This window comes from Notamacropus eugenii (genome assembly GCF_028372415.1).
Source record: "Notamacropus eugenii isolate mMacEug1 chromosome Y unlocalized genomic scaffold, mMacEug1.pri_v2 SUPER_Y_unloc_7, whole genome shotgun sequence".
Classification (NCBI taxonomy): domain Eukaryota; kingdom Metazoa; phylum Chordata; class Mammalia; order Diprotodontia; family Macropodidae; genus Notamacropus; species Notamacropus eugenii.
The window spans coordinates 368,413-390,110 of NW_027325145.1; the positions used below are offsets into that span (position 1 = coordinate 368,413).

At 35.1% G+C, this 21,698-nt stretch overlaps 1 protein-coding gene across 3 annotated transcripts in view; it reads left to right on the plus strand.

Annotated features, from left to right (window-relative positions):
- The window catches only part of LOC140517019 (PHD finger protein 6-like), a 30,531-nt gene that overhangs the window by 3,666 nt on the left and 5,167 nt on the right, over positions 1-21,698 (plus strand). For 2 of the 3 annotated variants that reach the window (XR_011971441.1, XM_072627866.1), the window contains exons 3-6: positions 5,887-6,032; positions 6,191-6,334; positions 18,931-19,035; positions 20,051-20,184. Coding sequence is in view for 2 of the 3 variants with exons in the window: in XM_072627866.1 (XP_072483967.1) it covers positions 5,887-6,032; positions 6,191-6,334; positions 18,931-19,035; positions 20,051-20,184 (529 nt within the window). In the remaining variant the exon portion in view is untranslated. The remainder of the gene's footprint in view (positions 1-5,886; positions 6,033-6,190; positions 6,335-18,930; positions 19,036-20,050; positions 20,185-21,698) is intronic. The other variant, XM_072627867.1, reaches the window with a different exon arrangement.

The following is a 21,698-nucleotide window of genomic DNA, read 5'->3' on the forward strand; positions in this document are numbered from 1 at the left end:
TATGACTTTTACTTTGGAGTTCATTTGTGGCTTGTTTAATTTCTTTTTCTACAGCAAGGATAAGTGATAAATATCTATTTTGTTTATCTGGGTATATTTTTGCGAATATTCTTCCATTTCATTTGGATTATAAGTTTTATTGATATACATTTGAACAAAATAATAATTATCTTTATTCTTTATTAGTTATGAACTCAGGTTTTTCATTTTTGATACTGGTAATTTGATTTTCTTCCTTTTGTTAATTTATCACTTATGTATTTTATTTTATTCTTAAAGACCTGCTCCTAGTTTCATTTATTCAGTGGTTTCTTTACTTACAATTTTATGTATCTCTGCTTTGATTTTCAGGATTTCTGTTTTGGTTTGATTTAGTTGGGGATTTTTAAATGGTTGATTTTCTAGTTTTTTTTCTCAGTTTGTTGATGTGCTCTTTCCCCTTTTTTTTAAATTAACAAAAGAGTTTGGATGTAGAAATATGTTTTACATGATTGCACATCTGTAACATATATCAGATTGATTGAGGGAGGAAGAAACATTTGGAACTCAAAATTATATTAAAAATGGATGGTGAAAATAGTCTTTATGTGTAATTCAAAAGAATAAAATACTATTAAAAGTAAATAAAAATTTAAAAATGAGTTTAGTGATGAAATTTTTCACTTAAGCATTACTTTGGCTACATCACTCTAATTTTTGTATGTCTTATAATTGTAATTTTCTTTAATACAATTATTGATTGTTTCTGTAATTTTTTCTTTGATCTGTGCATTTTTTAGTACCCAATTATTTAGTTTCCTGTTAATTTTTTTTTTTTATTTGCAGCCTGGGCCATCACATTTTTTTTGCATTTTAAAATTTCCTATTAATTTTTGGCCTTTGCTGGTCCTTAAATTAATGTAATTTTTATTGCATTATTGTTGGTAGTACTTTTGCTCTTACGTATGTGTTTGTGAGGTTTTTGTGTCCTAAACTCATTTTTGTGAATGTACGCAGCTGAGAAATACATATAGCTTTCTTTTCACATTGATTATTCTGCAGAGATCTGTCATATCTAACTTTTCTAAAATTTTGTTCAGGTCATTCACTTTTCATTTATTGCCTAAGTGAATCTAGGTATGAAAGAAATAAATCAAGGTCCCCCCATTGTTATAGTTTTACTATTTCCTCCTGTTACTTTTTTAACTTTCCCTTTAAGAATTTAGATGCTGTTTGTTCATATATGTTTTGTATTCATTCATCTTTGAAAAACGTTTTCCTGTTTATCCTTTTTAATTTAGACCTATTTTTGCTTTTGCTTTGCCTGAGATTGCTATCTTTGCTTTTGTTTCTTCATCTCGTGCAAAATAGGTTTTGTTCTGGAGGCTTATTTTAATTGTAAATGTGTTTGTGTAAACAACATACAATTTTTTTTCTAATTCATTGTATTATCCTGTTCTGTTGTAGTTCTCAGTAATGAATACTATGTGTTTCCGTCAATCCTATTCTTTTATGCTTATCCTCTTTTTTTTTTTTTTTGCCCCATCTTTAAGAGTCTATTTTACTTCTGATTAATGCTTCTCTTAGACAATTTTCTCTCTTTGCCTTTCCTTGTGCCCAACCCCTTTCTTTCCTGTGGGTGAAATGTATTTGTGTACCTATCTTTGACTGTCTGTGTATTCTTGCCTCTTTTAACTAGTTCAGATGAAAATGAGATTGAAATTTTGTCTACCGCTATTGTCTGCTTTTCTGTTATTTACACTTCTTTTCCTGCATCCCATTTGTACGCACTATTTTCCCATTCTTTCTCTCCCTTTATATTTATTCAGTTCTATACCTAATATATCTATATCTATTATACATCCCTTATATCTACTCAATTCTCTTTCCAACCCTTTTCTTCTATCAATGTCATACAAAAACAAAAGAACCACACACAAGTTCTCCACCTAACCTTATATGGGTAGATCTGGAATCAGTGATCTTCATCATCCTTAGTGTTCAGATTTGTCCGTAGACATTTACTAACTATGTATGTCATTTATCCCTGTTTACCTCATTTTTCTTATCAGTAAAAGGAGCTGGAGGAAAAAATGGCAAACCCTTCTAGTATCTTTGCAAAAAAACCCAAAAATCAACCCCCAAACCCCCAAAGCTCAAACAGGGTCATGAAGAGTTGGTTTTAAATGTGACCTGAAAAATGACTGAATAATGCCTACTAATGACAGAATTCTGAGAGATTACATATATCATCTCCCCATATAAGAATGTTAGTGATTTAATCGTGATAATCTTTTATGCTTTCTTATTCATGTTTCTACTTCTTGTCTCCTATCAGATTTGCCAATCAGCTCTTGTCTTTGTATCAAGAATGCCTTATAAATCCTTTTTCATTAAGGTCCATTTTTTTTCCTTGTGGCTGGGGTTGGTAATTCATGATTATGAACCTATATCTTTTGCCTTTGAGATGATCGTATTCCAAGCTCTTTGCTTCTGTAAAGTTGTGCTGCTAAGTTTATGTGGTTCTGACCATACCTCTATAGTAGTTGAACTCTTCCTTTCTGGCCACTTGCAGTATTTTTATTTTTTTTTTTTACTTTAGAGTTATGAATTTTTACAATGATGTTCCTGGAAACTTTCATTTGAGTGTTTCTGTCAGGAAGCCATTGATATATTCTTCCAATTTCTGCCTTGCCAATTGATGGGTATCCCTTCAGTTTCCAGTTCTTTGCCTCCACAAAAGGAGATGCTATAATCATTTTTGTACAGATAGGTCTTTTCCCCTTTATTCTGGGTTTTTTTGGGATATAGACCTAACAAGTGGCATTGTTGGACCAAAAGACATACACAGTTTCATGTCTTGCTTTTTTTAGATTCACTTGATGCATAGTTTAAAAAATATTTTTCAGCCCTTCATTTTTATTCTGTCAGTAGTTTCTTTAATGTGTCACTTCTCAGCACCAGCATGTGGGGTTTTATTTTCTTTCTTTTCTGATCTACGCCTGTTTTTTAATATATTTTTTAATTTCTTCACATGTAAAAGTTATGAGAGGTTTATATTTTCCTCCATTTGTCACTAATGTTGATTCTGTTTTTGTCATTGTTCCTCAATTCCTATATTTCTTTGATTATTTGGTTTAACATTTCTTTTTTTCCCCAATTACATTTAAAAACAATTTTTAATATTTGTTTTTTTAAAATTTTGAGTTCCAGATTTGGTCCCTGTCTCACTCTTCCTCCTCAGCCCCATTGAGAAGGCCAGCAATTTACTATGGGTTGTATGTGTGCACTCATGCCAGACATTTCCGTGTTAGTCATGTTGTGAAAGAAAACAGTAAAAGAAACAAGAAAAATAAAGTAAAAACAGTATGCTTTGATCTGCATTTAGATTATAAGAGTTGTTTGAAGATGGGTATATTATTTTTCATCATGAGTCCTTTGGGATTATCTTGGATCATTTCATTGCATTCATAGCTCTTCATCCAACAGCATTGCAATTGCTGTGTACAAAGTTCTTCTGGTTTGGTTCACTTCACTATGCATCAGTTCTTGTAAGTCTTTCTAGGCTTTTTGAACACATCCTGATCATCATTTCTTTTAGTAACAATAGTCTTCCATCAGAATCATATCTCGCATTTTGTTCAGTCATTCTCCAATTCACAACCATCCCCTTGCTTTTCAATATTTCTCCAGTGCTAAAATAACTGCTATAAATATTTTTTTACATATAGATCCTTTTCCTTTTTCTCCACCTTTGGAATATAGATCTAGTAGTGGTGCTCCTCTGTCAGAGGGTGTTATAGCCATTTGAACATACTTCAAAATCCTTCTGCAGAATTCCACCAACAGTGCGTTAGTGTCTCAACTATTCTTCCAACATATTGTTATTTTTATTTTTTGTCTTATTGACTGATGTAGGTGTGGGGTGGTAATTTAGAGCTGTTTTAGTTTGCATTTCACTAATCTCTTAGTGATTAAGAATGCTTTTTTTCATATGAATAGAGGTAACTTTGATTACTTTGTCTGAAAACTGCCTGTTCATATCTTTTGACCATTTGCAGTGGAGAATGACTTTTTTTTTTTTATAAATTTGACTCAGTTCCCTATATGTTTGAGAAATGAAGCCATCTTTAGAGAAACTTGATATAAATTCTTTTTTACAGTTATGATTACTATTTGCCTTCATTCTGTGTCTCCCTGTTGATCTTCTTCTATTGATCCTACTCTCCCTCCTTTCACACTGTCCCTCCTTAGAATTGTTTTTGCTTTCAGACTACCAACCCACCCTCTCTTCTTTCAGTTCCCTTCTCTTATATCCTTCCCTTTATACTTTCTTGTAGAGTAACATAGATTTCTGTATCCAGCTAAGTATTTTATTTCCTCTTTGAGCCAGTTCTGCTAAGAGTTCAACCTGTCCTTCTCCCACCTCCATTTCTTCCTCCCCTGCTACTCTTTCTGGCAGATAATTTACCCCATTCTATCTCTCCCTTTTCCCCTTTTGCAGAACATTCCTTTTTCTTCTTAATTTTATGTTTAAAGATAATCATCACATCATATTCAATCCACACCTGTTCTCTCTTTCTGTGTACGCTCCTATCGAATAATGAGAAAGATTTTAGGAATCACAGTATCGTCTTTCCATGTAGGAATGTGAAGAGTTTAACTATTGAATCACTTATAATTTCTCACAAATTCTAAATTTCATTGAATGTCCTTTTTTTCCTGCAAAATTTGGCCTACTTTTGCTGAGTAAGTTATCCTAACTCTTTTGCTCTTCTTCGGAATATCATGTCCCCAGCCCTCTAATCCTTTAATGTAAAAGCTGCTAAAATCTTGTGTTATCCAGAATATGTTTCCACAAGACTTGAATTATTTCTTTCTGGTTGCTTGCAATATTTTCTCTTTGAGCTGGGAACTCTGGAATTTGATTATACTATTCCTAGGAGTTTTCACTTAAGGAATTGCTTTCAAGAGATGATTAGGGGATTCTTTATAGTCCTGTTTTGATCCCACAAAAAATCCATGCATTCAAGAAACAAGAAATTTACTTAAATGAAAAGTTCAACTGAACACATTTTTAATCTCCTACAAGATAAAAAAAAACTATTTGTGACAGATAAACATGTTTGTAAAACTAAAAATGTAATACCTTCAGGAAACTTGCATACATGTAGAGAAATATGTCATGATAGCACTAATGATGTAATAATGTAATACATTTTCCTATTTGATCTTCACAACTCTACGAGTAGATACTGTTTTATTCACATTTTAAATATGTGCATATATACTTCTAAAATAATTTTAAAGAGGAAAATATAGGAAAATTCTAAGAAACCTATTCGGTGTCTTACACAATTGCATATAAATATAACCTATATCTGATGCCTTTACAATCTCAGGAGAGGGGAGGGGACTGGGTTAGATTTTGGAACTCAAAACTTTAAATAAAAATGTTTTGAAAACATTTTAATAGACCATTGAAGAAGTAACACAAAAACAAGTGAAAAAGAAAGCATTCCAAACAGAGGGGATTTTAAACATTACAAAAAAAATTTCCAGTATATTCCTCTATATCCCCACTAGCTCTGTTCTTGAGGAGTTAATGTGTCTTTTTTAACAGGGGAGGCAGCAAGGCTAGTCTAAGTATATACAACATACAAAATATATACAAAATAAGAGTACAATGAAATACTTGTATTAAACTTTCTTCCTAGGTGTTACTTTAAATGAAAATGGATCCTTTTGTTTTACTTATATTTGTATATGTTTTCCACTACATTTTGATTCAGTGCTTTGTTGGGGAATATGTTCTTAAATCTGAAGATACAGAAGTGAGCAGTTAGGCAGGAGAGGTTGAGACAGGGATCCTTTTGCAAACTTTGTGGGGTTTTTTTTACTTTTAAGAAGCTGACTTAGAAGAACATTTCAATGAATATGAACTGGCACCTTCACCAGTCAAGGGAAAGAAGAGCAGGAAAAGAAAGCCAGGAAAAGCTATTTCAAGAGGGCAGTCAGAAGATAACAAATCCACATCCTCTCATGGGACACATGTAAGAAGGAAAAAGCTATTGATCCTTATTTGAAAAAATACTGTCTAACTTTGTATTTGAGAAACATGTGAGTGACTAATCTTTTATTTTATAGATTACTTGATGTGTTTTCAAAAATAAATATTTTGTTTTTCATTTTTTATACCTTTTTTTTGCAGAGAGATAGGTCACCCCACAGAAATAGTCCCAGTGATTCCAGGCCTAAGTGTGGATTCTGTCATGTAGGTGAGGAAGAAAATGAAGCAAAGGGAAAGCTTCACATATTTACTTCCAAAAAGGCAGCAGCACATTATAAATGCATGGTAAGAGTGATATGTTTTGATTTGTTTTTAAACTTTCATAACACGCATTTTGGAAAAGAATGATTACATTTCCTCTAAAGAACAGTCCCTAAAAATAACAAATTCTTCTTTCACCTCAGTGGTGTGACAAGTAGTTTAACTGTTGATAAAAGAGGCGGATTAAATGAGATGCCTGCTGTATTCATAGGGATTGGTTTATCTCTGATTAGGATAGGAACTGGTCCTCTGATTTCACTAGTACGGGAAAATCCTGGGTAGGGAAGCACTTTTTTCTTTGCAGTTTATACTCTAACTTATCTAGATTATTCCATGCGCTTGCTTAGTATGTGTCAGACAAAAGCAGGTCTCAAACCCGGATCTTCTTGGATGAGGCCAACTTTCTATCCATTATGCCTTGCTCTCTTTCCTAGGATTAATTTTGCTAAATTCTTTTTGAATAATATTACTGGTGAACAGTCACCAATTATTCATTAAGCTCCTATTAGATGCCAGTTATTATGACAAGTAATAGGGATTCAAAGACAAATACGAAGCATTTCCTTCCCTTAAGACATAGACCTTTTTGGGATTTGTGGATGTGTGAGGAAACATCACGTTTGTGTCTAAGAATATGAACTACTCAATATGGGTGAGATAATTTGAGGGGTGGGACAGTAACGGCTAAGGTCTGTGCAGGGAAGAGGGTGTTTACAAATATTAGCTCATTTTGTCTACACAACAACCATATTTAGAGATGAAGAAATCAACATAGGCACTTGCCTAGGGTCACAGACTGAGACCAGAGTTGAACTTATCTTTCTGAGTTCAGATCCAGTGCTGGAACTTAGATGGCTCTAAGATCAAATACACATTCCTCTGTTTAGCACTAAATTATCTCCACTTTGCCTTGAACATTGTCCTGGCTCACCTTTCTCTTAGAGTCTCTACTTTTCTTCAAAGCTCACCTCAGACACTGCCATCTTCCGCCCCTGACCTCTCTGGAGCTTTGGACTCTGTAGACCACTTGAGTGAAATCAGATTAAGTGAAGACCCCTCAGGCATGAATTCCCCGAAACTCCCACCCTTCCTGCCAAAGCTAAAATATCTGAGTGGGCAAAATAATAATATTTCCCTTAGGGAAATAAAATGCTCCAGGGTGGAGGAGAACCATCAAAGTTCTGGTCATGGGACCTGGTGTACCCTTCCGCCTATGCCGGCCACATCAGCATTCTTCCCTTAAGTTCCATATTTGGTGATGTTGACCTGAAAACTTGGATGAAGAAAAGGCAACAGGTTAAATGCATACATTGTATGATTTAATTAATTAATCAATTCCCTATTAAAGAAAATGGTAACATAACAGCATTATGGAGCCAGAAAAATGTTTTGGCTAGCCAATACAGAAATCTTCTGGCTTATATACATTTTACCGTGAGAAAGGAATTCTCTTAGTTAATCATAAATTTAGTAAGACAAGACAATTAACAAAGCAATGTCAGTTGGGCCTTGCGATTCCAGGCTGCGTGTCTATGTCTCAGTGACGTAGGACAAGGAGAAAATCCCACCACTCTGATGACAGACATCCTGCTGACACAGGAAAGGGTACCTTTAACAAAGTTTCAGGACATCTGTGTTTTTCCTTACCACTAAGATGGCAGGAGAAGGGTCCGGTAAGGAAGTCCCATTTGTTTGCTTGACACCAAAAGGCATTCTCAGAGTTTAACAAAGGAGACTATTAGGTCCAGGCTCTCCTTAATTCAAACTTTGGCCCTTACTAAAGTCCAAAATTTATATTAAATATTACCAGTAACAAAAACGAGCCTTTCTGTGTTCTTTGTCTCTGGGGTAGATTCCTGCACTTCGACTGTCCACCTGGATCCCCAGCCAATGGGAAGAAAAGCTAGTGGGCATTACGGACTATATAATGTTGCTCAGGTGCACACCCTTGCTGACACCACCCATGGTCTCATGGGAAGTGCCCCTTCTCAGGAGATTGTAATAAATTCCTTTTTGCCTTCTACCTTGAGAAGCATCTGAGTTTAATCTGAGCAAGGGTCACTGTATCTTTATCTTACAACCAAATTAAGTTTAAAGGCCTGAACCTACAACTAGCCAGTAGCGAGAATGTTTCATCTTGGGCTTTCTGACTTAGCTGGACGAGAACAAAGGCTGGGAGCTGCTTCAGCACCTAGCCATGTCCTGGCAAAAATCCTTTCTTCTTCAAGGGCTCCAGTCTGTCCTTCTCTTCACTTCCTCCGTCCTATTCCTTGCCCCTTTCTTCCCTCCCCTTCCCCTTGAAGGCCTCTGATCTGGGGAAACTGACGGCACCTAGATGCAATCTTTTCTCCTCGCCTTCCCCTTACCTGCCTTAGCCCTGAGGAAGGCAGCCTCTGTTCAAGCCTCCGTTGCCTCCCTCCTCCCTATCCCTCCTCCCCATTCCCTCTCCCCACTTTCCTTTAAGGACTCTGGTCTTGAAGAGGACAGTTACAATCCACCTAAGAACTAGAGGCCTTGAGCTTATTCCCATAGGTCCTGTTTCTTTAAGATACTCAGAAACTTTGGGGCATCAAGGCTCCCCACCCCTCCAACGACCACAGGGGTGCTCTGAGCAAAGGCTGTAGGATTCCCCTTTACTATCAGGTCTTGAATTCTTGCAACCTCTTTGTCTCAGAATAATAATAGCCAATTCATGATGAGGATTTCTAGCAAGCTTCTAATTGCCTTCTCTCTCTGGGTTGTTTTTTTGTGAGCTCAGTTTGTATTTGTCCTGATGTCAATCTGTCCGTCAGTATATGTCCCTGTCCATATCGTGTGTGCTTTGAATGTCTATTATCTTGTAAGATTTAAATGCAAGCAGCCAGACTTTAGGGGCTGCAGCTAGGAAAATAGACAAAATTTTAACACTTTTCTTTGTTATTCTGGTCTGGCCAACCTGGAATTACAATGGAAAGTTGGATCATCTTAGGTAAAATCATTTTAGCATATTTGTACGTTGTGAGATTAATCATAAAACATTTCAGGAACTGATCATTTGAAATAACTCCTAAGATTGTGGGTAGCCCACCTTTCTAGGTAAAGTCTGGAAATGCCACCTAGGTCCTAGACATTCCGCTCACCCTGTCCCAACACCTGCATATCGCCTTAGGGGCTCAGTAAATACTGCTGCTGTGGGAGGTTGGGGGAAATGTGGAAGAATCAGGCCTGTAGTGAGCATTCTTTAAACTCTGCCTACAAAAATCACTACTGGGACATCGGTTTCTCTGCTCTTGGTAAGCTTCACTTCTTTGTTCCAGTTGCAAAAAAGTATTTTATCTCTGTTTGACCCATTTTCTGATTTGTAAAAATAATTGTGCTTGTTGTTATGGGATCAAAATGATAAAATGATTGTAAAATGCTTAACATAATGACTGGTATATGTTACATACAACATTATTATCTCTCTAATGTAATTGTTACCTTTGAAGTGGTTTTAATTGCTAAAAGTAATAACACCAATAATTTCTGGAAATGCAAATTATACCATCTGCAGTTATTGTTGTGTTAAAACTGTTTCTAGGATTGTATTTCTGAATTCCTCTTAGATTGTGAAAATTGAGTGACCACTGTAATCTAGAAATGGTGTTAGACAAAGCAATTTTTAATCTGAATTTTGTCAAAGATGTTGGGAAAATTGTGTAACACCAGTTATGTTACTTTATCACTCCTGCTAACTTTGTCTTGTAATGTTTTGTAATGGCCATTTAGAAAACAAGGTATTTTCACCCTTGTCTGTTAAAAAAGTTAAAAGCTAAACAATTTGGCTATCTTCTGTAAAGTTGTAGGATTGTTAACTAAGTTATTTGGGATTACTGTTTTAATACTGAAATCTAAAATTGTTAAGTGATTCCTGTGTATGGAAAGGAGGGAATGGAATGAAAATTTTATTTAAATTCCCTCTGCCCATTCAGAACAGTCCCACAGTGGAGTGAAAACTTTATTTAAATTCCTTCTGTTCATTCAGAACAGTCCTCCCATTCCTGTGGGCAAGATCATCAGTCTTAGTAAAGGAATTTGGTTGGTTAATGCAAATTCTAAACAATGAATATTACTTGCATAGAAGTTGTAATAATAATTGGCTTTTACATCAGTAAAGTTTTAAATTTGAGAAGGAGAGATGTTAAATGGAATCCCTTATGTGTGTGTGTAAATCTTTATTGTTTATTGTAACTCCAAGAGAGTGGAAATAACTGTTTATCTGACTCTAAGCTGTGATTAGTGAGACTTGCTGTTTAAGGTAAAAGGCATTTGGGACCATAACTATTTTGGGGGGTTTTGAGTTTGAATTTGGGTGTAGTTGTCCGTATTAAATCAGTGTCTGAGACAAATGCCACAAGCTACTCAGAGGGAATGTGATCCTGTACTGTTAACAGGTGAAGTTTGTATCTGGAAAGGAAACACCAAGGGGACAGTTCTAGACTCAATCTAGGATGGGATCCCCCTGGCTCAGTTTCCCTATTGTGTTCCTTTAAAAAGGAATGTTTCTCACCTGTCTATTCCTGCGTCTGGCTACGAAATAGATACCGCATCATTGGAGAATTTCACTCCCATCTGAATTCAAACAGAGTAAAGAATGTTTTATCCTGTCACATTTGGTTTGTCACATGTCCCTGCTTTTTCCTTCTATAGCAAATTTCTGTGGTCAGTAACAAGTGACCAGCAAAACATGTGAACCTTTTGTGTAATCTTACTGGTAAAGCTAACATTATTTTTATCTGAAATTAGAACATGTGCAGAAATTTTTGTAAACTACTTAAGACTCACCTTAAGATGTTCCCATTGTTAAAAAAAAAAAAAGGGATTTAAAAAGCAACAGTGTTTTTCTGTGAGTCAGTCTCTTACATCTAGGAATACTGCAATAATTAAGAATTCAGTTTGTTATAATACTTTGGAAATTCATATAACTTAAGAGCATATTTGTAACAACTCAGCTTTAATGAATTCCAGTTTTAAGGGTTTATTTTTGCTTAAGAAAAAAAGAGATATCAAGCATTTTAGAAGTATCCAACTAGTTTCCTTCATAAATATTTAGTGAATATCAAAATAAAGTTTCAACTGTTTTTAAGAAAGGGAAATACTTTTAGAAAAAAAATGTTTTGAAAAATCATGTGTGATTCTTGGAGGCCTACTAAAATTTCAAAAATAATATACTGTTAAATTAAACTGTTTTGATCTGAATTTGTAGTCATTCTATGGTCTAAGTCAGAGTTAAAATTTGCGTGTGAATTTTTATTATATGTAAAAGATTTAATTCCAGGAAGAATAACAACTTGTGAAACAAAGACATAATTCCATCAAATTGTAAGTTTAGTCATTAACCTCCTTGCTTTGTTTAAGCTGGAAGAGGATTCCGGTACAGTTATGCTAGTGAAAAATAATAACTTAGGAGCTATCTTGTCTTATGGTTAAAATGCAAAAGCAAATGGAATAATCTGGATAATAGGATTGAGAGACTGTTGTCTTTATGGGGAATTGATTAATTAATTAAATCATAAAATGTATGCATTTAGCCTGTTGCCTTTTCTCTAACCAAGTTTTCAGGTCAACACCCCTCACCTTCATATCCAAGCTGCTAGTGAGTCTGACTGCCTCAGCTCTTTCGCCACTCCAGTCCATCGTTTATTCATCCATTTAACTCATTTTACTAAAATGTGGTTCTGACCATATCAAGTCTCCATACTTAGCAGTCTCCAGTGTCTTCAGGATCAAATACAAAATGCTCATTCAAAGCCATTCTTAGCCTGACCCTCCTCATATTCTCCCCATCTTTTTACTCCTTACTTTCCAACACATACTCTTCTGATCAGTGTCACTGCCCTCAAGGCTGTTCTGTGAACAAGAGCCTTCATCTTCCAACTCCTGGAAACTTTCTTTCATGCCTGAAACACTTCTTGCTTCTTGAGAAAGCCTTTCCAAGTTCCTCTTAATTCTTGTGCCTCACTTGTGTTGATTATCTCCTATTAATCCTAGAAATAGTTTTCTTTGTATGTATTTATTTGCTTTTCTCTCCCATTAGATTATAAGCTGCTTGAGGGCAGAGGTTGTCTTTTGCCTCTTTTTGTATCCCTAGTGCTTAGCACAGTGCCTGGGGCACATAGTAGGTGCTCAACATTTATTGAATTGCATAGTCCCTTAATGTTACTCTCTCATATTTACCATTTTATATTTCACTCTAAATTCTAGGTTTTTTTTTTTTAATCTGAAATACTTGGAAATATTCTTTCATTAAAATTTCATTCTCCCCCTTCTGAGATAATACTGACCTTTACTGGTTACATTTTTCTTGGTTTTCAGCCTTTTGGAGAATTGTTTTCCAAGTGCCCTACTCTATATAGTGGTAAGAGCTTTCTTTTTTTTTTTTTTTCTTTTTCTTACTTTAGACTCAAACACCTCAATACAAATACACAGCAGAGAAAAGAACCAAAACCATATCATAAACTTAAATATTGGAATTTAAATACAAAGTTAAAAAGAAAAAAAAGCATGTCTTGCATAGCAGCCAACAATAAATTTCCATTTCAAGAAAGCCTATATAAATAAATAATCCTTGTTGCATTGAAAATTGTCGATCTTTTCCATGATGAGTTCTTTTGTTCTCTGCTGTGCACTGTTTAACTTTATTTCTTTCCCCTCCCCTAGAGTGTTAAAGTTTAGATATGTTTCTCTATAGCTATAGATATATACATATGTGCTTTCCCAAACATATTCTATTCCTGATGTTTTTTGTTTTTATTTTTGCATATCTTGTTTCCTAACCCATCTGCCTCTTCTACTTTACTTCTATCCACTACCTTGCCCTCCTATTACTTGCCTACTCCCCTCCAAGGATTCCCTCCCCCTCCCCTCTAAAGATCCCTCCCTTGAACTCTTCCCCCTCCCTGTGCCTCTACTGTTTTATTTCCTCTGAATTTAGAAGACTTTAACACACTTCTAAATACATATGAATTGTCCCCTCTTAAACCCATTCCCATTGAAAGTAAGTTACCAGAACTACCATCCTTTCTCCCCCATCTAATTTCTCAGTCTAGATTCTTTCACTCTTGCACCTCATTGGTATAAAATAATTACTCTTTTTAGCTCTTCCTAAATTGCTTTACTTTTTAAATTCATCTACTCAGGTTTTCCCCAGTCTTACTTGTGAGCTGACCAATTATTAATAAGAATCTTAGACATACATTCTACATCTACATATTTGTATGCATATATATGTACATATATAGTAAAAATAAACAATAAATAATACATAAAAATGTATATATATATGTACATGTATATACATATATAGTAAAAATATAATAAAAATAAATCACAGTAAAATGTCCTTATGAATTCCTTCCCATTGTTGACCTGAAAATTTGGTTAGAGACAAGGCAACAGGCTAAATGCATACATTTTATAATTTAATTAATTAATCAATTCCCCATAAAGAAAACAGTTACATAGCGCTGTGGAGTCAGAGGTGACTCTGACTACCTAGTACAGAAAACATCTGTCTTAAGTACATTTTGCCATGAGAAGGAAACTCTCCTAATTAAGCAAATCATAAGTTCAGTAAGACAAGACAATTAACAAAGCAATGTCAGTCAAATCTTGAGATTCCAAGCTGGGTAAACATATGTCTCAGGTGATAAGGAAGGAAGGAAATCCCATCACTAGTAAGTGGCAGGCTTCCTGCCCCAAACAGGTAACTGACACAGGAAAGGGCAAACAATGTTCAATAGAAACCCAGGATGCCTATTTTTTTTTTTTTTTACCATTAATATGCCATAACATAGTACGTGTCTATAGATAATAAGATACAAAGGAAAGTCCCATTATTCAAGATAGTGTCTTAGGTTAAAGGTCTCCCAAGGAGTGCAGAGTCAGCTTTGGCTGGCTTTTGCTGACATAGGAAGAGGCATTCTCTGAGTTTGCTTCAGAGAGAACAAAGAGATTATTCCAAAATTTTATATTAAACATTATCACGATGAATCAGTCTTTGGTATGTACCTTATATTTCTCTTGGTTCTTGTATGTCAAATCTTCTTTTAAGTTCAGCATTCTTTTAAACAAAGTCTTGAAAGTCTGAGAGTTTATGCAATATCCATTTTTTTTTTCATTCAGGATAATATGTAACTGTGCCTGAGTACGACATTTTTGGCTGGAGCCCCAGTTCTTCTGCTCTTTGATATCTGATTGTTCCAAGATCTGAGGTTCCTTTGATGTCTCTGCTGCTAGGTTTTGTGTGATTCTACTTGTGGCAGCACCGTATTTAAATTGTTTTAATCCTGATGCTTTTAACCCTTGAGCTGGGGGTTTGGGAATTTGACTTTGATACTCCTATGACTCTTCCTCATAGGATCTCTTTTAACTGGTGATCAATGAACTTTTCTATTTCTACTTTCCCCCATTGTTCTCTCTCCTAGTTTCTGGCTTCTGCATCTGTCTCTGTGTTTCTCTCTTCTCTCACTCTGTCTCTCTCTCACTGTGTGCCACAAGTTGATTTGCCCAGGTTCAAACAGGTAGTGTTTGCTTCCACAAAGGCAAATGTGTAAATAACGGAAGAAGTATTAATTGCTCATGGGGAGGCCAAATAAACATAATGAATGCTTGTCAATACATAGCCTGAGTGTGTTTGCTCTTCATGGAGACCAAACCTCATCCTGGGATTTTTTCTTCCGTCGTCTTCACAGATTGTCTCAGGAAGACTCCAGTTGTGCCCCTATTCTCACTTAACTACATCCGTGCTTTGTTTGTTCACCCTAAGGTGCCATTTTAACTGTATCGAGGTGGAAAGCTCTTGAGAGCTTGGAATTTTCTGACCTACTCTGCCATCTTCCCAGAATCCTCTCCCAAAGCTCAGTCATAAATGAAATCTTTTATTAGTGTGTGTAATCATACAAAATGAATTCTCTTACTACCCAAACCCCTACCTCCTCCCTTAAAAAAGAAAAGCCTTCATTCTGCACTTAGTGCAGAGTTCTGTGTAGAGTTCAGATGGCATGTTTCCTCATGAGTTCTTTGGAATTGTGGTGGTCATTATTTTTTTTTGCATCCCTTTATGCTTCTTTGCAGTTTTTTCTGAAACCGTCTTATTTATTGCTTCTTGTAGCACAATTGTATTCTGTCACTTACATAGACCATAATTTGTTCAACATTTACAGACTCATGGGTGTCCTTCAATTCCCAATTCTTTGCCACCACAAAATGAGCTGCTATAAAGATTTTTGTTTAGATCCAAAAGATGGATACTTTTCCCACCCCACTTCTTTCCCACCAATTTTACCTGAATTGGTTTCTTTTGTGCAAAAACTTTTTCACTCTACCTGCTCTCACTAGAAACTCTCTCTGTCTTATTTGGCCATGAACTCTTATGCATAGATATGTCAGGTGATTCCCATGCTCCACTGATTTGTTTATGTTGTCACTATTTGTATTGAAATTATGCATCCATTTTGAGCTCATCTTGGTATATATGTGAGATGTTGGTCTAAATCCAATTTTCTCAGCAGTTCTTATCCAGAGCTCGAGTTGCTGGGACCTTTGGGCTCGTCAAAAATTTAATTGCCTAATCTGCTTCACTGATCAACCACTCTATTTCTCACCCATTACTGAATTGTTTGGAAAACGGCAGCTTTGTAATGTAACTTGAGATGTGGCATTTCTTGACTTTTTGATGTTGTACCTTTTGTTGTTGGAGGTAAGTTTTATAATTAGTCGCTGTTTGTTTGGCATGGCGCCATTTAAGCTAATTTAGGTAGGACTGACATGTTTATTATGTTTCTTTGGCCCTCCTCCATGAGCAATTAATATTTCTTCCATTATTTACGTCTGCCTTTATTTGTGTAAGCAAACACTAGGTGTTTGAACCTGGGCAAATCATTTAACCCCTGTTTGCCTCAATTTCCTCTTCTATAAAATGGGGAAATGATAGCATCAAACCTGTGGAAACATGTCTTTCAAAATTAATTGCTCTTATAGTGTTAGAATACAAATCATTCTCCTAGTTGTGCTCACTTTACTGTATCAATCCCGTTAAGGTGAATCGCTCCTTGCTTAATTTCTTTTAAGTACTCTATTCCATTCAGATGTCACTATGAATATTTTTTTTGTACCTATAGAACATTTTTCTTGTGGACATTTAGGCTTATTGGTGCTGTTGCTCATTCAGACAATATGCATAGTTTAGTGAATTTTGAAACATCGTTCTAAATTTTTTCCCCCCACAATGATCGTTCCAGTTCATAGTCTTACTAACAGGACATTAATTTGATTTTCCCTAATTTGATTACCTTGATTTCCTCTGCCCCTACAGTTTTCGGGAAAGAGAAAAAAATGCTGGTTGACTGGGGAGAAAGACTTTTTTAAAAACACTTCCAGTAGTTGAACTTTGTTGTCTCAGTAATAATTAATGATAATTATAGTGGTGGTAGTGGAAGAGAAGCAACAACAATAACACTTACAATATCTAGCTCTTATATAGCTCTTTAAGATACACATAGTGCTTTACAAATATTATTTGATCCTTACATCAACTCTGGTACTATTATTCCCATTTAACAGATGAGGGAAGTGAGGCAAACAGAAGTTAAGTGATTTGCCCAGGTGCATACAGCTAGCTTCTGGAGAATGGGAATTATCTTGCTTTTTGTATTGTATTCTGTAAAAACAAGCACCCTGACACATCCAGGAGGAGCTGCTTGTACAGGTTCTTGGATCTGCTTTTGTAAAAGGAAGGACAACTTTTGAGGGGTCAACAATTACTTTAATCAAGCACCTATATCATTCACTAAGTCCAGGGGGAAAAGTCAGCACCCTGGACTTCAGAGAAAACACAGAGAAATAAAGATCAACAGACAGGGCTTCCAGCTACCTGACTATAAGCAGTACCTACATCACAGATGTAATCTACAGATCAACAGACAAATACATAGTTACCAGAGAGGGAAAGGCCAGCATCTGGGTTTTCAAAACTGGGGAGCTCCTTAGTGACTGTGCAGACTCTTGTATGGCACACAAACCTTCTAAGCCCCAAAGTAAAACCTCACCTCAGAGTATATATACAATTTACAGAGCCAGAGTGCATCTCAACAGTGGAGAAGCAGTGCATTAGAAATTAACAAAAGGTGTGGGTCTCCCCTAATCAAGCTTCCCTTAAAGGGCAAGCCCATTAATGGGTGAGGAAGATCTTTAACTCTCTGATTAACCTTACATAGTTAGCACACTGTTGGTCACATAATAAGTATTGAGTACATGCCTATTTGTTAATTTATTCATTCAGTCTGAAGGTGTCAAGCCTTTTTAAAAAAAGTTTTAAGCAAAAGTAGAAGAATTAACCATTTTTCAGCATTAGCAATTAATCCAAGCAGAAATATTTTATTATGCTTTGGGTTAAATATTATAAACCCCAGTGCTTTTACTATAAATGACATAGAAAAGTTGTTTTTATCCTATTCATATTAATTTATGAACGAATTTTTATAGCTAGGTTATCAGATAATCTTTAGGTGCAATATAAGCAAAATTATAAATCACTTTTTATACAAATCAAATCAGATTGAAATAACAGGGCTAACATAATAAAAATGACAAAAGTCATTAGGAAAAACAAAAAGTCAAGAATATGAAAGAAAATGACAAAAAAAAATTAAAGGAAGGATGTTTAGCAGTACCAGATCTTTAACTGTATTATAAGGGAGTAATTATCATAACTATCTGGGATGGGTGGAAGAATAGACATACAATTTACAGCAGCAAATAAGTGACATATTTTACAACTGTGAAGAAATAAGATTTGGGGATACGAATTCATTATTTGGTAGAAGATGGAAAAACTGAAAAACAGCAGGACAGAAACTGGGCACAGATCAAATATCTCACACCATCTACCAAAATGGATATGTGACCCAGATATAAAGAGATTTTACAAGAAAATCAGAAGAATGTGGAACACATAATTTATCAGACTTATGTCAAAGGCAGTTTTCCAGTGAAGACATCAGAACAATTTATCAGCAAATTAAAGTGCTATAAATCATTACTGATTAGAAAAATGCAAGTTAAAACAGCCTTGAGTTATCAGTTTATGCCTAGCAGATTTTAACCGAATAAGTGATTCTTTTTTTGGTCTAAGTATCCAAATCAGCTATAACAGACATATGAATAGTGGTGCTATCTGCGTTCAGAGAAAGAACTGAAAAATTTTACAGCTGTATATACATCCATACTACATACAGATAGGCAGATAATACACACACACACCTATTTGTGTCTAGGACATCTAGTGGGTTGAGGGAAGAAAAGAATGAAATTTACATGATAATTTCTATATTTGAAAGGAATGGCAAGTTGTGCATTTGTAGCTTCATGTGCAACCATCTTTTTTATTCTACTATTGTAGAAATGCTTGATTATACTGTAAATTAAAAAGAAAATGTTTAAATGTAAAAAAATGTTAAATTATACTTCACATTTTTTAAACTTAATTATTACAAAAGGCATATCAAGGGCACTTATGTTTATTATTGATTTATTAATTTATTAATGAAAAAATTGTCTCATACTAGCCAAAACAAATTGATTCATTTGGATTTCTTCTGTAGTTATTCTCTTCTGGCACAGTTCAACTTACAACAACATCACGGGCTGAATTTGGTGATTTTGATATTAAAACTGTGCTTCAGGAGATTAAGCGAGGAAAACGGATGGTACGTACCTTTCTGTTTTTCAAAACTGATTCAGGTTAACCTGGCCAGTGTTTTATATTAAAAGCTTTTGGAAAATGATCACATTGGCCTCAACGGTAACTTAACAGCTACTTTTCTTCCTTTATTCACAGCCTCTGTTTCTCAAAGTTGTAAAAAATGGAATCATGTGGGCAGTTTTTTCCCAAACAAATAGACACATATGTGAGTACATATGTGTAGCGGATGTAGGCATAGAATATATCGTACAGAGTTGTGAGAAATTGTACTCTGTTATTTAAATTAATTTTAACTATTTGGCACTCTCATAACCTCATGAAGGGTCCTGGAAAAGAGGAGAAACATTTCTTTTCAATTAATATTTTTACATTTTACATTCAACTTACTTTTATTTTATCTTTTGTAATGTGTTTATAGCTGTCTTAGACACATTTTTCTTTTATTTAAAGATAATTGCAGTTTCTTCTGTCCTTATGAATGCATTGTTTTTATGAGTTATATCTTATACAGATATAATGATCTTCACATAATCTGGGTACATTTTTGAAATGAAGAAAGCAAATTATTTGAAATATGTATAGTTAACAGATAGAAATTCTGTAACTTTTCTTAGAAGCCTGGTAACTTTTTTAAAACATTGAAGCACTACACTTAAGAGATGCCTTTCAAAACCTAAAACATATATATGTAACGCAAAACAACTTTTCTTACTGGGCAAATTTCTTTTTTTATTAGGCATTATTTATCTTATTTATGTTAGAGTATTAAGTTTTGGTAGGAAAACTGCTCCTGAATATAAGCAACAAGGTGGTTTCCAATAAATATTTAATAATTATTAGAAGGATCAAGAAACCGCTTTATAATACGGTTTTGATAAAGATGATTATCCCAAAGCATTACAGTAGTTTGACTGTGCTGTTTTAAATATCTGAATTAAGGTAGTTCAATTATGTCATACAGGAATTATGAACTTAACTTAAATCCTAGTAAGGACACTCTTTTCTATCTCTTGTAACAGAAGTGTACCCTCTGTGGTCAACCTGGTGCAACTATTGGATGTGAGATAAAAGCCTGTGTGAAAACATACCATTACCACTGTGGAGTACAAGACAAAGCTAAATATATTGAAAATATGTCACGAGGAATTTACAAGTAAGCCACCAAATGATCCTTTACAAAATGCCAGTCCCTTCTTTTGAGTTGTATGAGAACTTTATTCCAGACTCCTTCCAAACATAGCTCTGAAGAGTCTGAATTGAGAGAAATAATTGAGAGAAAATCTACTTTAACGAAATATTTTTTAGTAACTCTGCTATTTGGTAAATTCTGGACTTTCAAGGGAAAAGAAGGCTATTCTCACTCATTCATGATTTTCCCTTCTCTTGTGTCCTTTCCTCTCACATATTAAGCAGACTTTGAAATCTTGCTCTGGGTCTCATCTCTCAACTACAATAGCTCTTTTCAGTGCTTTTCTTATTAGTCAGATCTGCAGTGTTTTCTTAGTCCTGATCTTCCTTGAACTATCTGCTTGTTGATCACCCTCTGGATGTTTTCTTAAATTCTTTGAGTTTTTTGTAATATTGTTCTCTCCTTTTTCTCCAACCTCACTGTTCCAGCCTGTATTTCAGTCTTTCATCCCTAGCTGCCATTTGAACATTTCAAACTGGATGTCTTGGAGATAGCTCAAATTCAGCATGTTTGGAAGATAATTTATCTATCTTTTCCCTCAAATTCACTCCTCTAACGAACTTTCTTGTCTCTGTCGAAGGCCTTCTCCCAACTCTCAGCATCCTTCCTTAAAGGACGTGACCAACATCATTTGCCAAATCTTGCTGTTTCTCTCTTTACTACATCATAGTACAGTGGATAAAGTTCATCTACATCACTCTTTCTAGCATTGATTGTACTTTCACTCTTTCTCCTTGATACACCATTGGAGCTGGGAGAATTGAAATAATCCTTCCTCTCCATGCCATTTATAGGCTCTCCAGCTACTACTGTCACTTAGTAATTCCACTTACCTGAAGTTTTCTGCGTCTGTATTTACACCCCAATAAAAAAATCTTGTAGCTGTTAACTACTACCCTACGACATTCTTCCTTTAATAACATTAGTGCCTGACTCATGTTCCTTCTCCAACTCCTACTGTCACACTTTGGGAATTCATCATACATATTGATACTTCTCCAAATATCCTAAACTAAATGTTCTTCAGCTTACTTATTTCCCATGACCTTCTACCACATTTACCCTTAACCACGCGCAGACATGGACACACTTTTGATGTTGCAGTTATCCACATTATCCACAAATGTACCAATTTCCATGTTCATAAGTTCTGAAATTCCATTATCAGGGATCAGATCATAGTCTGTTATCATTCCAGCTCTCCTTCTGCCATGCAGCCTCATGCTTTGTTTATCTTCATCATGTCCTCCTATTCCTTCATCCTTTGGTTCTCTCTAATACCATCACCCTTGTAGTAATGACATCAGCTGGCTTTGTTCTTGCTCCCATCCTCCTGAATGAAGCTAAAGAAAAACAAAAAACAATGTTAACTGGATGCACTACAGATTCATATTAAATAATCTCAAGAGAGTCCTCATCGGTAATGGTGAAGCTGTATTTTTATACATTCCTCAGTAACTCACTGATTTACTCATCAC